The sequence below is a fragment of the Lipotes vexillifer genome, unplaced genomic scaffold (genome assembly GCF_000442215.2).
Source record: "Lipotes vexillifer unplaced genomic scaffold, Lipotes_vexillifer_v1.1 scaffold946, whole genome shotgun sequence".
In the NCBI taxonomy this organism is placed as follows: Eukaryota; Metazoa; Chordata; class Mammalia; order Artiodactyla; family Lipotidae; genus Lipotes; species Lipotes vexillifer.
Genome location: NW_006776646.1, coordinates 44,294 through 59,209, shown reverse-complemented (window position 1 = coordinate 59,209; position 14,916 = coordinate 44,294). Strand labels below are relative to the sequence as shown.

General features: G+C 43.2%; 1 protein-coding gene across 1 annotated transcript; it reads right to left on the bottom strand.

The window, feature by feature from the left end:
* Positions 1-7,505: 7,505 nt before the first annotated feature.
* Positions 7,506-14,599, bottom strand: DPPA4 (developmental pluripotency associated 4). The gene is made up of 7 exons (XM_007450533.1): positions 14,576-14,599; positions 12,609-12,768; positions 11,536-11,699; positions 11,398-11,448; positions 10,750-11,047; positions 8,839-9,034; positions 7,506-7,536 (listed from the first exon to the last, which is right to left on the bottom strand). The coding sequence occupies exons 1-7, from the start codon at positions 14,597-14,599 to the stop codon at positions 7,506-7,508; spliced, it is 924 nt and encodes a 307-aa protein (XP_007450595.1).
* Between the last annotated feature and the right edge of the window lie 317 nt (positions 14,600-14,916).

The following is a 14,916-nucleotide window of genomic DNA, read 5'->3' as shown; positions in this document are numbered from 1 at the left end:
GGCATGCAGGATCTTATTTCTCCGACCAGGGATCGAACCTGTTCCCCTTGCAGTGGAAGTGCAGAGTCCTAACCACTGGACCACCAGGGAAGTCACAGGAAGCAGTTTTAGAGGTTTAGAATTGGCATCCCCACTGTGATAGCTCTTATCCCACAGGCCAAGGACCCAATGTGGTGGTTACTTCATCTGTCATGTGTATCAATTCCAATTATACATTCAGAGACTGAGAAAATGATCCCTGGGTGTCTTCATAAAAACAGTGGGCCTACCGGAGCTAGACTTTAGCCAGGACTCAGCTATTATGGGGCTGCTTTAAGCCCCCAACCTAACAAAAAGGGGGTCATGATAATAATTTGGGTATCAAAGTCAATTCAGATCCTGTGTCCAATAGTCTTTAAAATGTCTCATTTCTCTTTTCCAGTGTACAGTCACATCGTTAAATGCCTATATATCCCTTTGGAGAAAAACAGGGGCAATAATTATATGAAATACTTGTTATGGGGGCTTCCCTGGTGGCGCAGTGGTTGAGAGTCCGCCTGCCGATGTAGGGGACACGGGTTCGTGCCCCGGTCCGGGAGGATCCCACATGCCGCGGAGCGGCTGGGGCCGTGAGCCATGGCCGCTGAGCCTGCGCGTCCGGAGCCTGTGCTCCGCAACGGGAGAGGCCACAGCAGTGAGAGGCCCGCGTACCGGAAAGAAAAAAAGAAAATACTTGTTATGGTGGCTACAGGGTCCTTCTTCACAGGAAGCCAGCCATCTCATCTCCTAGTGGGTTCTGGACCTGAAAATCAGCTCAGGTCTGGGACCTAAGCAAGAGATGGTGACTTTTTACTAGAACGACTGCCCTCAGCCTCCTGCTCCTCTATCCTTGACTTTGATTGTAGCTGTTAAGAAGCATCCTTTTTCATAATAGATACATGTATTAAATCATTATGTTGTACACCTCAAACTTGTACAATGTTATATGTCAATTATATCTCAATAAAACTGGAAAAATCTTAAATGCAAGTAATTGTTTACTTCCACATTAAAAAAAAAAAGAAACAGCATCCTTGTTGGCTTCCCACCTACTTTGCCCCTAGCTGTCATGCGCTACTAACCATCTCCACAGCCTCCTGTGAATCAAGCCCCCTTGGCTGCCCTCCAACCCTCCTGGTAATTGCAGCCTCCTGGTTTCTGCTGGTTAAGAGCCACCATTTACTTCAGGGACCATAATCCCCAGAATGACATTAACAAGCCCAACTCTGTGACTGCCTCACCTACCATCAGCCTTGTCTCAGCAATACTGGTGCTCCCTTCTCCAGCATGTTCCTGCTGGCCTTGGTGAATGTTGGACCCTCCTGAGGAACATTCTCTGGTAGGTGTCTGGCCTCACATAACTTGTCCATCCCTGCAGATTCACTTTCCTCAGCTTCTTTATTCCCTCCTCTACCCTCTGCCAGGGTAGCTTGGGCATTTATACTTTGTTCAGTGTTGGCTGTCACTTGCCCTGGGCCTCTAAGAATCATCCTAGCAGTGAATTTGTCCCATCTCCTGGGATCCTTGCTAGGATATTGAATCCTGTGCAAAGAGAAAATATCCCTCCAAGACAATAAATTCTTTCTTATCTAATGTTGTATTCCAGTCCTTTTGGTCAGTTGCTTTTAAAACCTAACACAAGAATTGTTTCCCTAGCTCCTGCCAGAACATGCTGGCTAATGTCTCCGGATCCTTTGGTGGATATTCTCTGTCCTCCCTTGCCAGGCCCATCACTTCCTCAGCTGGGTTATGTTGGAATGTAACTTTCAGTTATTGGCCTAGTAGCTGGGAGAGGAGTTTGGAGGAACTTTTGAGGGGAGTACCTGTCACTGTTACCTTTTGGGGGAGGGGCCTGTGCAGCATCCTCCAGCATACAGGTAGTGTTAGTTCTTACTAGGGAACCACAGACCACCTCTGTAAAGTCTGAGAATTCACAGGGCTCTACATAGCCGACACTCTCAGGGGCACCCACTCCCATACCCCAACCTGATGTTTCAGGGTCCAAGATTTTCCCAATCAGGTTGCTGACGTTAGCATAATAGACCTGCCTCGGCTAAAATTTTAAGTCTCTGTAGCTCTGCGACTTTATCTATTAGAGCTTCTGTTTGCTGTGTCCATTCATCTAACAGCAGGAGATGTGGGCCTCTGTAAATGACTAGGGGCTGTTTGGCTCTCACATCTCATACTTCATCTTCCAATGCTTGTTAATGGCCTTCAGTTTCTCATTATCCTACTGATGGACATTAATATGACTTACAAGTAACCAGCCAACTCCACTAACTTTGTAGTTGCTTTTACACCTATATTTTCCAAATGCCTGAATTACTGCATTTGTGAGGGCATTCCCCTCTACAAGGACATTCTCCCAGATCACCTCCAGTAAAATCTTCAGCAATTGGACCACCATTGTGGGCCAGGGATTATCCATCCCCCATATAGCACTCAGAATGTTCTCCTTTTGTGTTCACCAGCAGGTCAGTGAGCCAGTTCCAGAATCTCATTTTATTACCTGGTTTTTCCTGACTGCTCCTGGCACAACAGGTATTTGTTCATATGTTCCAAGAAGCAGATGGCAAGAAGGGATTAGGTATGCAAGAGATTCGATATAGAAAATAACTGCTAATGAAACTGAGAAGGGAGCTGGAAGGCTGGGAGAGTTGTCAGACCATGATGTAGGTCTGACCTCTGTGAAGGAGAAAGAAGGGAGTATGGGTAGGAAGAGTCTTGAACTGCAGTGCAGTTCTAAGAAAGTTTCAGCAAGGCTGATGAAGAGTTCTTGAGTCTAAACCATAAGAATGCCCCTGCTTTAGAGTCCCTGCTACACTTAGTGGCTAGGAGGAGCAGATGGGGGTTATAGCATAGGTGTGAACTTCACAGCAGTGGTGTTAAAAACGGGGCCAGTGACCTGCAGTACAGAGTTGAAAGGCACATTTGCATGATCACCACACCATAATGCTATACTCCCTTTGCTTGAATGCCTTGAAGAAAGGGAAGAGAAATAGAGTATACTTAGGTTGGGGCATTCCTCGTCTGAGCACATCAACACTTTATTCTTCCCTCTGAAATTATAATTACACTCAATGATGGGAAAGGAGCAGGGGCGAAATCACTTGGCTTAGAAATCAGTTCAGGAAAAACGTTGACATCTGCCCGTAGTAAGTGAGCTGCCGCAAATGCAGAGAAGCTTTATGGAAAAATATTTCCCAACCTATGGACTGTTCAAGAGTAAATGACTTGTTCTATCACTTTATTTCCATTTGAAGCTATTTTAAATTGAGCTTCTTACCTCTTCCTGACCAGCACTATTATCAGTCTTACCAGAGACTTTCTGGGTCCAGGACTCAGAAGTGGCAGTAAAAATAGCTAGGGCAACTACAATAGGGTTGTCTGGTCTTGAACCTTTTCTTGAATGTAATAGTTGTACAGTCCCTTTGTCTGAGTTATTTATCACAAATCTTTCAGCCATGTCGAGGGTAGTGACCACTGCAATCTTCTCCCTTCTTTTAGGTCTGCGCTGAGGCATTGCTGGACTAGCTAATATCAGGTTTCTCTCTCTCTTGCTCTCTCTCTTTTTTTGTTGAGGGGGAGGGGTTGGTTTTAGTTGAGCTATATATATATATATATATATTTTTTTTCTTCCAGTTGTATCTGGATAATATCTGGTCTCCTTTCAAATGTGACAATTTCTGGACCATTTCTGCTGAGGTGAGCATATTCTGCAAACAGGTCTCATGATCAGTGTTCAAAAGTAAGGTATTACTACCATTTTTTAAAAGATGAACATTATTTATCTCAAAATAGAGTATGGAGAGAGTAATGTATGGTAGTAGACACTAAGAATAATATCCTCCCCTTCTCTATCTGTCTGCTTTCTCTGGCCTTGCTTTAAACCAAAATTAGGCAAAATGATTCAACGTAAGAATGATGATTTTGCAGCATTAATGCCTTCCCAACAAGTGACTTTAAAAAAAAAAGCATGTTTACACAATCTCTCATAAATTGCTTTTTCTGGAGAGAATAAGAGGGAAATATTTTGCAAATAAGAAGCAAATATTTGCTTTTTAGCCCTTCTCAGTGCTATAAATCTCCCTAATGTATTGGGGCACTCCTCTTTGTCATCCATCATGAGAATAAACGACCTCCTCAAACTCTACTCTGAGGCCTCTGTACACAAATCCTAGGAGTCATGTGACAGATGCAATTTCCTCTTTGATCTCCAAACCAAACCTTTTCTTTTCCTTTGAGGTAAAATTTACAGTAAAATATAGAGATTTTTTTTTTTGATGTGGACCATTTTTTTAAGTTCTTACTGAATTTGTTACAATACTGTTTCTGTTTTATGTTTTGATTTTTGGCCATGAGGCATGTGGGATCTTCGCTCCCTGACCAGGGATCAAACCCACACCCCCTGCATTGGAAGGCAAAGTCTTAACCACTGGATCTGCCAGGGAAGTCCTAAAATACACAGATCTTAAGTGTACAGTTTGATAAGTTTTGAAAAATGGTAGGCAACTCCCTAGTCGAGACAGAAAATATTTCTATCACCACAGAATTTTCTCTTTGCCCCTTCCAGGAGACTCTGGCCACTCCCACCCCATGGGTTAGTTGGATAAAGAAGTGGCATCTTATTTACCTTGGGTAGGTGGACTGTCCCTCTTCTTACTCATCTTGATTACCAAATGGTTTTTAATATAAAAGACGATGAAGAGAACACAATGTTGTTAATCAACTATACTCCAATAGAAAATAAAATTTTTTAAAAAATGATGAAGAGACTAAAAAATTGAACAATGGAAGTGGTAATTTGTTGATAGACATCAGTTTTAGAATCACTTTTTCCTTACTTTCTATTATCCTCCCTCCAATATCCCGTCACATTACGGACGCGCAGGCTCAGCGGCCATGGCTCACGGGCCCAGCCGCTCCGCAGCATGTGGGATCTTCACAGACCGGGGCACGAACCTGTGCCCCCTGCATCGGCAGGCGGACTCTCAACCACTGGGCCACCAGGGAAGCCCCCCTCTGTTTTTTAAGATAAAGGCAAAACAAAGGATTTCTCTTGTCTGGGCTTCCATTCCTTTCCAGCCTCATCCAATATCTATGTTCCGTGGTTCTGAACTCCCCACACTGTCCTTTCAGTTTTCTTGTTTCCCACCTCAGGAGCCTCACAACCTGTTCTACGGGCTGGAATGTCCTTTCTTCTCCTTTTTTAATTCTTATTTGCCATTCAATCTGATGTCAGCTCAAAACTCTTTCTCAGAGAAATCTGTCCCTTTAAGTAGTGGACTCAGAAATGAAAAGTAACATCTTTTGGAGCAATTTACCTCCTTCGGGCCATTCCAATTTGGTTTTCCTGGCCAGGAACAAAAGATGACTCAAGTTAATTCTTCTAAAGAGAAGTGTCTTGTGGACCCATTTACTTCATCTTTTGTCATCTGATGTCTACCCCTTAGTAATGGAAGTTCTTTTTCCTCTCCTTATCTTTCAAAAAACACAATTTCAGCTATATCCTTCAGGTAAGGCTGATTGAAATACTGTGTGATTACTGCCATTCTTAACACTTCGGCCCTTCATATTCTAAAACAGGAGGGTGGCTCATGGGGGAAACACAAATCCTGCTAAACAGTTTTAAAAGAATTTACTAGAGACCTTCCAAAATTGTACTTTGGATGAAATTAAACTATGAGATTTATGGCGGAACTAGAAAACAGAATACTGCGTGTTACAACAGAGAAGTTTTTTTTTCCAAAAGGTAACTCAAAGCAATTTATTTTCCCAGAGAATATAGATAGACAGGACAGAGGTCTATTTTTTAATATTGGTTTCCAAGAAACTTGTAATCCATCTCCTTTTATAATTCACTTCATACCTTCTCATTCATCATCCATTGAATAAACATTTATTGAGTACCAACTATGTGTCAGGCTGTTCTAGGAGGCTGTGATACCTAAGTGCACAAAACCGACAGAAATCCTTTTTTTTTTAATTTATTTTTAATTTTGGCTGTGTTGGGTCTTTGTTGCTGCGTGCAGGCTTTTTCTAGTTGTGGTGAGTGGGGGCTACTCTTCGTTGCGGTGCGTGGGCTTCTCATTGTGGTGGCTTCTTTTGCTGTGGAGCACAGGCTCTAGGCACGCGAGCTTCAGTAGTTGTGGCACATGGGCTCACTAGTTGTGGCTCACGGGCTTAGTTGCTCCGAGGCATGTGGGATCTTCCCGGAACAGGGCTTGAACCTATGTCCCCAGCACTGGCAGGCAGATTCTTATCCACTGCACCACCAGGGAAGTCCCCCAGAAATCGTTTAGTATTGTTAGGGGAAGACAAACAATAAATTACAAATTAACATGTTAGAGGAGACAAGTGTTATGGAAAAATAGAAATTGGGACCCAGGGTGCTTATAGGGCTGGAGAAACAGCTTGTGATTTTAAATAGGGGGTCAGAGTATGCCTTTTTGACAAAGTGGCATTCGAAGAAAGAATTAAAAGAAAGTTTACCATATTGACATGTGGGGAAAAGAGCATTCCCGCCAGTGACAAGGCCCTGAGGTAAGAGCATGTGAGGCATGGTCAAAGAACAGCAAAGGCAGGGTGTTGGAGGTGAGGCAGGAGATGAAGGGGCACGGGGTAGAATGCACTTTAGTTAAGGTCTTGGAGGTCATTACAATAACTTTGGTTGTCCCTCTGAATGGGATCCATGGGAGGGTTTTGAGCAGTGTCATGATCTGACATCATATTTCAAAAGGATCATTTCACATACACAATTGAGAATTTTGTTTTAAAGTAAAAGCTTTAATTTCAAAATTTTCTAGTTGCCTTTTTACTAGAGGCACTATAACTTATCATTCAATGTAGGACACTTAAAAAAATTATATATAATTTACATATAAGTAAAATACAGATATCTTAAGTACATAGCTCTGTGAATATTTACATATGGGTGCATCTAGGTAACTGCCACCCAAAACAAGGTAAGCTCACTTAATTATGCGGAGACAAGAGGCATAATCAGGACTGATTGCTTCCTTGTGAATAGATTCTTTGGGTCAAGAATATTACCAGTGATATATTGTATCACATCAGGAAACACATTGCTACTCTTACTATTCCTGGTGAGGATAAGTTTGAATACTTGGTTAAGGTGTACATAACCAAATTTGAACTTTTGCCTATAAGCCCCATTTTTCCCAATGTAGAAATTTACTTGAGGCACTTTCAAGTAAATTAATTCCATTCATCCAAGTAACATTTTTTAAATGTCCCCATCTCCTTTCTCGTCTGCTCCCTTAGGGCTGGGAGTCTTTGGAGAGATAGCCACTTCCACTTTAGGCAGTTCACAGGCTTTTCTTCATGCAACCTGTAAGCAGGAAGCATGGAGAGTGCAGGGTGGCCCAGAGTTCAGCTGTCAAATAGCACCATGGAGTTGATTTGTAGTCACTTCTCTATAATTAATTATAATCATAGCTGTACCCTTTTTTACTGGTATTGTGATCTCACTGCAGGCTTTTCATTAATACTTTATTCCTAAAAAGCAAATGAAATGTTTTAGAATCAAGACGAAATATCAAATTGCATTCTTGAAAATAACCAAGAAACCCACTCCTGGAATGCCAATAAAATTGCCCTTGGGACTTCCCTGGTGGTCCAGTGGTTAGGACTCAGTTCTTTCACTGCCATAGCCCCAGGTTCAATCCCTGGTCAGGGAACTAAGATCCCGCAGCTTGAGCTCCCCCCCAACCCCGCCCCACTTGAGGCTTCTATCCTGCCAGCTGCCCTAGATCTCTGGTGTTCAGTTATCATGACGCCAAAAGTGGGTCCCCAGCAGGCCAACAGAGAGCACGGGATGAAGCCCAGGATGATTCCTGGACAATTACAGGGTGAGAAGATGGATCCCTGGGAGCCAAGTCTGGGCTGCTTCAAGCCCCTCTATTCAGAGGGATGGGCTTCTCTCCATCCTCCTCCTCTGCAGGCCCCTCTTCCAAGCTAAGCCCAGAAACACACGTGGCCCAATTTAACAGAAAACACATGGCAATCCCCTCCAAGCATCCTACTGCTCCCCTTCTCCATTCGTATCTTTCAGAAAATACCTCCAATTGTAGCCTCTATTTCTCTCCTCCCCTTATTCAACCACCCCCAAATTATCTATATTCTTTATTGCTTTGAATCCCTTATCTTTTCCAAGCAAGTATGTTATCTCTACCTTCTTTATAAGACAATTTCCTCATGCAAATTCTCCCCACTGGCTTCGTATTTCAGGTTTTCTCCTTGTTTCTTTTCTGTCTCCTTTAACATGCCCCTAAAACATTGCTGTTCCTTGAAGCTCTGTCCTCAACCCAATGCAACTCTTCTTATCAGTGCTCAAGTAATTACCGAAAAGCTATCTAGAAGCCAGGTTTTTCTTACTTCCTCCTTTCCATCTAGACAATTCTTCCCTTAAATTAAGAAACCTCTTCTTTGATACCAGTCTTCACATGGTGATACAGTCCTTTACGTGCCAGTCACCCCCCTTAGATTGTAGGCCACCTAAAAGAAGGGTTTTTTTGCTAGTCCTTATTTCTGTGTAGTGCGTATACTGGGAATATAGTAATTATACAATTGGTTACTGCTCCAAACTTATGGGTCTCCAGGTAGAAGCATTATGCCTTGACATAAAAATGCCCTTTCTCCTAGGAATACACTTACTCAAGTAAAACTTTTTGTGAAAATCTTTATTGACAACTTGTGCTTGAAATACAGGGCTACTTAAGATGAATATGTATCTCCTCTTTCCCCCAACTAAAACCCAGATGCCCACTTTTAGTGTGTAGAAGGGTACAAGGTGGTTACCTGTGCACGCACTCAGGGCACAGCATGTTGTCCTCCAGGTGTGGGGGAGGAAGATTGCCCGCAGGAGGCAAGAAGAGCGCAGACACCCTCCTTCGTTTTTCAGGCACCCAAGCCTGTCCGGCATGAAATTGTAAATGAACCCAGCCCTCTGTGTTAGCAGGGAGACTTCTCCCATGAACCACACACCACCAGACCCCTGGGGAAGGAAAGAGAGGTTCAGTACGAGCATAGCGAGACCAAAGTCTAAACTTCGAGTTTGCATCATGGCCTTTGATGCTACTGTCTTCCTCAAGTGCCAGCTCCCAGATATGAACCCTGAAACCTAACTTACTCTACCCTGTTCCCCTTTAGAAAATAATGCAAAAACAGTTCCTGATAAATATTTTAAAAGAAACAAAAAATACATCTGGATGTGTAGAGGCAAGTGGGTAGATGACAGTGTGGCTGGGAGGGTGGCAAAGATTTTCCTCTGCCCGTCTTAGGTTTTCACCTGAGACTCTAACAAAAAGACTAACAAGGGAAAAACAGTTGATGAATTCATGCAGTTGCACATAGTGCAGGAAAAACGCAAAAACTAGCTCAAAATGGCAGCTTAGAATTCCATCTTATGTAACATCTTTGACAAAGAACAATACATTTGCAAAGAAATGACAGGACAAAGGGAAGCAGTTTTAGGCTCCCAAGGGTGGCAAACAGTGGGAAGGTAAATATATGGGAGGAAACTAATGGATGAGGTTTCTTTGCTGGTTGCTCTGGTGCCCAGTCTCAGTGGATGAGTCTGTCTCCAGCAAAAGGAGAATAGATAATCCTGCCTTAGGGCGATAAGGGAGAGCTTTTTTGGGTTTGCTGCTTTTTGGGTTTCTTTTTTTTTTCTTTTTTCCTTCTTTTTATCGGTACGCGGGCCTCTCACTGTTGCGGCCTCTCCCGTTGCGGAGCACAGGCTCCGGACGCGCAGGCTCAGCGGCCTCGGCTCACGGGCCCAGCCGCTCCGCGGCATGTGGGATCTTCCCAGACTGGGGCACAAACCCGTGTCCCCTGCATCGGCAGGCGGACTCTCAACCACTGAGCCACCAGGGAACCCGGTTTGCTGCTTTTTGATTGCCTTCAGCTCAAGATTTTTATGGCAAAGAGGCATATTTTGGGGTGACGTTCTGGTTTCCTTCAATAGAAAGACTAAACCAGAGTGGTCTGGGAAGGCCCTCATAAAATAAGTTCAGAGGTCTCAACTCTTTTTTTTTTTTTTTTTAGCGACATCAATGGTTTATTGGATGGGGGATCTTACATGTCTGAAGCAAGATCCTGGAGCAACACCCCACTATGTGCAACAGACAGTGGACAGGGCTCCAGGCTTTGCTCCCAAGGGGAGGGGGAGGGTACCAGTCATAGGGGGACAGGGGTCTCAACAGGCATTGTAATGTGCTAACCAGTTCATGGTCTTAATTTTATCTCCTGTAACTCTCACAATATCATGAGGTAGGTATTATTATTAACCTACATTACCACTAGCAAACTGAGAACTAGATTAAATAAAAGTTAATGCCACTTACTTGACAGATGCTAGAAGATCCAAGGCTTTAGCACAGGCAGTTGATTTTAGAGACTGCTTTTACTTTTAATTCTTTAAAGGAGGCGAAAAGAAATGAAGGCAGATTTCTATCCCCTTCTGATGACCTCATTAATTTAGATCACTGGTTCTCAAAGTGTGGTCCCCGGATTAGCCATGCCTGGGAGATTGTTAGAAATGTAAATTCCTAGGGCCTACCCAGACCTGAACCAGAAAAATGTGTGAGTGGGACCCAGGAATCACCAGGTCTTCAGATGATTTTAATACCCTGAAGTTAATCAGCGGTTAATATCAATTAAACTTATTTTCCCACCTGAACCAGAAGCAGTTCTTACTAATGAGCTTACCACAGGTCTCTTGTGATTGCGCCGACTCCATCTTCATGGCCCTGGCTGTCATTCTGCTCCAAGAGGCAAACACAGTTCCTGGGTCAGAGGCAGAAGTTGATACAACTTCCTGAAGAGTAGGATCTCCTTCAAGGGCAGGAGCTCCTTCAAGGGCAGGTGCTCCCTCCTCAGGAGGAACAGCCACTTCAGAAGACATCTGTTCATCAGAACATTCCAGAGGTAGTTCCCCCTTGTCCATCTTTGATTTTCTTCTCGCTAGTGATAGGATCCTGGCCTCCTCGGCTGTGGCAGGAATGTTCTACATAGAGGGTTTAAAAGATTAAAGACAATTCTTCTACTCACCTTTCTTTTTTTTTTTTTTTTTTTTTTGCCGTACGCAGGCCTCTCAGTGTTGTGGCCTCTCCCGTTGCGGAGCACAGGCTCCGGACACGCAGGCTCAGTGGCCATGGCTCACGGGCCCAGCCGCTCTGCAGCATGTGGGATCCTCCTGGACCAGGGCATGAACCCATGTCCTCTGCATCAGCAGGCAGACTCTCAACCACTGCGCCACCAGGGAAGCCCTCTACTCACCTTTTGACGCTAAAATAGGTGATTAGGATGAGAATAACTAAACCTTCGACTTGGCCAAATTCCCTACAAATTACTCACTTTTTGATGAGGGTAGGCATGTTCACAGAGTCGTTTATATCCGTCTAGTTTCTAAGACAAGAGAAAAATGAGTTAATAATCAAACTGAGGCTCATAGTCTTCCTCCCAAGAGCATCAACTCCTACCCTGGACACTCACCGGGCCTTTGGTGCTTAGTTTTAACTGCTGGCACCAAGCACGCACAACATCCCTGTGAATCAGATTGACAGGCGGCAGTATAGAAGGTAAAGGAGGAATTGGCATCGTCTTCTTCTGAGGTTTCACACTGTCACAACATTGTGGCATTTTTCGTGGACAGCAAGCTGAAGGAGAATGAGATAAAATTAGCAATAATTAACTTTTGTGTAGCGTTTTAAAATGTCAAAAGTACAATCACTTTTAGTTCTTATAGTCTAATCCCCACTGTAAAATTAAATGACTTGCCAAAGACCACATAACCTTCAAGGGATAGAAACTCGCAACTAAAACTGACAATATTTCTGAATCCCTCAGTATTTTTACTTCCTAAAACTCCCCGCTACTCACGCACACTTGCTCTTTTGTGAGAGCCCTAAACCACAGAACCTGAGGAGGTTGACCTAGAGATTGCACTTCCGATGCAGGGAATGATAGAAGTTTTAGACCTGAGGTCATAACTACTAGGCCATGCCTTGCCCTCTCACCGCAAAAAAACAAAATAAGCCACCCAGAAATTCTACACAATGACTAATACCCATAATTCTGGCAGCCCACCCCACTAGGGCAGCACTCTGGTCTCCTGCTGCACCTCACACGCTCTCACCATTCAGGAAAGACTGACGTTAATAGTCACTAGGTTTGACTGAGCGCCCATTATAGTCAGATGAAGTGTAGGCTGTTTACCTAATTATTCTGTGTAAATTACAACTGACCCTCCACCCTGACCTCAATCCAACTCAGCAAGGTAGCTACTTTCCTCATATTTTTAAGACAGGAAGTAGAGTTTCAAGGATGGGATTTTGAATTTATAGGTCTCTGTCCCCAGATCATTGCACATTAAGATCCTTAACTCCCAGAATCTAGAGTAGGCAAAATAATGATCACAACCAGGAGGTGAGATTTAAACTAGGCTTCGAAGAAAGTGTAGGATTTGCAGAATACAGGACTGAAATTTCTTCCCTACTTTTTCAGAAATATCCCTCAGTCTTCTCAGACCCAGGGAAATAGGATTTGAGGAACTGTAGACCTCTTACCTGTGTTATCTTTTATAGATCTTTTTCTTTTGGTCCTCTTTACCGAGTTTTCTAGTATATCTGGTTTACCAGAAGTCCCCTGTCCCTCTTCGGCATCTACTGATGTACGTTTGAATTTGCAACTCATATATTCTTCCTCTGTCTTCTTTGTAGAGTTGCACTGGGGATAGAGGAACCAGAAAGTCACTCCTCTGGGCGTCCAACCCACCACATACACTACCTGACTTATGACACCTCACATCCAAGGTACCAAGATAATCATTGAACTCCACTGGCAACACGGGTTCTCTTCTGGGTATCATCTTTTTTTTTTTTTTCTTCTGGGTATCATCTTAATACTCAGGTTTATTTATAAGAAAGGGAAGCAGTGATAGAGAAGTGGAAGGCCAATCTGAAAGTATGAGAAAAGGGGAATTCCCTGGTGGTCCAGTGGTTAGGACTCAGAACTTTCACTGCAAGGGCCAGGGTTCAGTCCCTGGTTGGGGAATTAAGGTCTCACAAGCCTCGGCGGCAAGGTCCAAAAATGTACGAGAAAAGACAAAAAAAAAAATATATATATATATATATATATACATACATGTATATATAAACAAAAGTCATAGAAGAAACTAGCCTCTGCTTTGGAAAAAACCCTTACATCACCCACAATATCCATTATCCCTCACCTGGAAGGTTTTTTTTCCCCCCTTTCCCCATCCCCCCCCTCCCTCCCGTTTACCTCTTCCAGATAAACCTTTCCCATACTATTGCCCCAAGCTACTGCCACAAAACTACTTTCCTTTCCAACCTAGTTACTTTGCCTGAAAGGATATCACTCAGCTCCACACACACCACCTTCGCTTATATTCATATTCTTAAACCCTTAATCCTCTTTCAGAATCTCACTTCAAGTGTTAGTTCAGCTGGTAACCTTTTCTCCACTTTATAGATCAATACAAATCTACTGCACCGTTGCCACATTCCTACCACTTGTCAGTTGCAGTTTTACATTTGCTTGTGTGATTTGATCCACGACTGTTACTCCATTTGATTATAAACTCCCCAAGGGTAGAATTCCTTTCCCTCTGGTTGTAGGCACTCAATAAATATTGGTTAATTCAAAAGAAACAAGAGAACAGTGAGAATAAAGCTGTTTGATACAAAGAAACATTTTTTGAGCCTATAGTTTCCATCAGGCATTGTTCCACGCCACAGACTCCTTATTTTCCTTCTTTTAATCCCCACAGCAATCCAGCAACAATCTATTATTTTGTTTTTCAGATGCAGAAGCTGAGGCTCAGAGGTTACATAATTAAGGGCACACAGGTAGACACTTGCGATAGAAATTAAACCCCAAATCAATATTAAATCCCAGATTTGCTTCCAAATCTAATTCCCATCACCTCCAAGAAGGGAGTACGAATTACATTTTTACATCTCTATAGCAGGTTTACATTCATATTCAAATCTCACATTGGCATAACACTTACACAAAGTGCTCACTTTGTACCTCACTCACTTTGGGGCCTCCCAAAAGTCTTAGTTAAAATTAGGAGGGCAAAAAATGACCTAGCTCTAGGAAAGAGACCCGGAGAGCGGTCAGGCTGCACTGGCAGAGGGATTCAATTTTTCTCAACAAAGCCCCACAGCCTGTCTGACTTTAGCTGCTGTCCTCAGTGTTCCTCAATACGTCTGGTTTCCCATTGTTCCTTGGCCCTATAACAACCCTGAGAAAAGATGAATCCAGATGCAGCAATTTTGGTCTCGAACCTGTGTCTGTAGAAGCGAAATTAAAGGATCTGGTCCAGTATACCAGGGAGCAATTATATCCAGGAACTTGATTTTTTGTTTTTTCAACAAGTGAAGGGAAGGAAATTCTAAGGGACCTTCTTTTCTCCTCAAAAGAGGGAGTAAGTTTGCCCAAGAGAAAGAGAAACATGAAGATTGACAAAGACAGACAAAAGCAAACCCGTGCCGATTATACTTACCTCCTTGTTCTTTGCACTCTCCATGCTCAAAAATCTCAAGCTTGATAAAACTCTCCTTACTTCTGAAATGGCCCCTGGCCCAAGATTGCTCTTTTAAAGGCTCCTCCTTCTTCCGGCGCCGTAAGCACTTTTCCTTTCCTCCTCCCCTCTGTTCCTTCCCCCACAACCTGTGAAAGCTAAGCTTGCACACTTTCTTATTCATGAGTGACTATTGTATGAATGAATACATAATAACATTCCGGGCCCTTTCCTGTGAGTTTTTTTAACATTATTACGCAGGGTGTGGTTCCGGAAACACTGGGAAGTTGAAAATTCCTTCAGAAAAGTTCCAAGGGAAAAAG

What these genes read in the sequence shown, in the direction of transcription:
- DPPA4 (XM_007450533.1), bottom strand. Translation starts at nt 14,599, where the DNA reads ATGGAGAGTGCAAAGAACAAGGAG. An exon ending in GCAATCACAAGAGACCTGTG is followed by an intron (nt 9,035 to 10,749) that starts GTAAGCTCATTA and finishes TTCCTTCCCCAG; the next exon opens with GGGTCTGGTGGTGTGTGGTT. An exon ending in TGCCCTGAGTGCGTGCACAG is followed by an intron (nt 7,537 to 8,838) that starts GTAACCACCTTG and finishes TTTGCTTTTTAG; the next exon opens with GAATAAAGTATTAATGAAAA.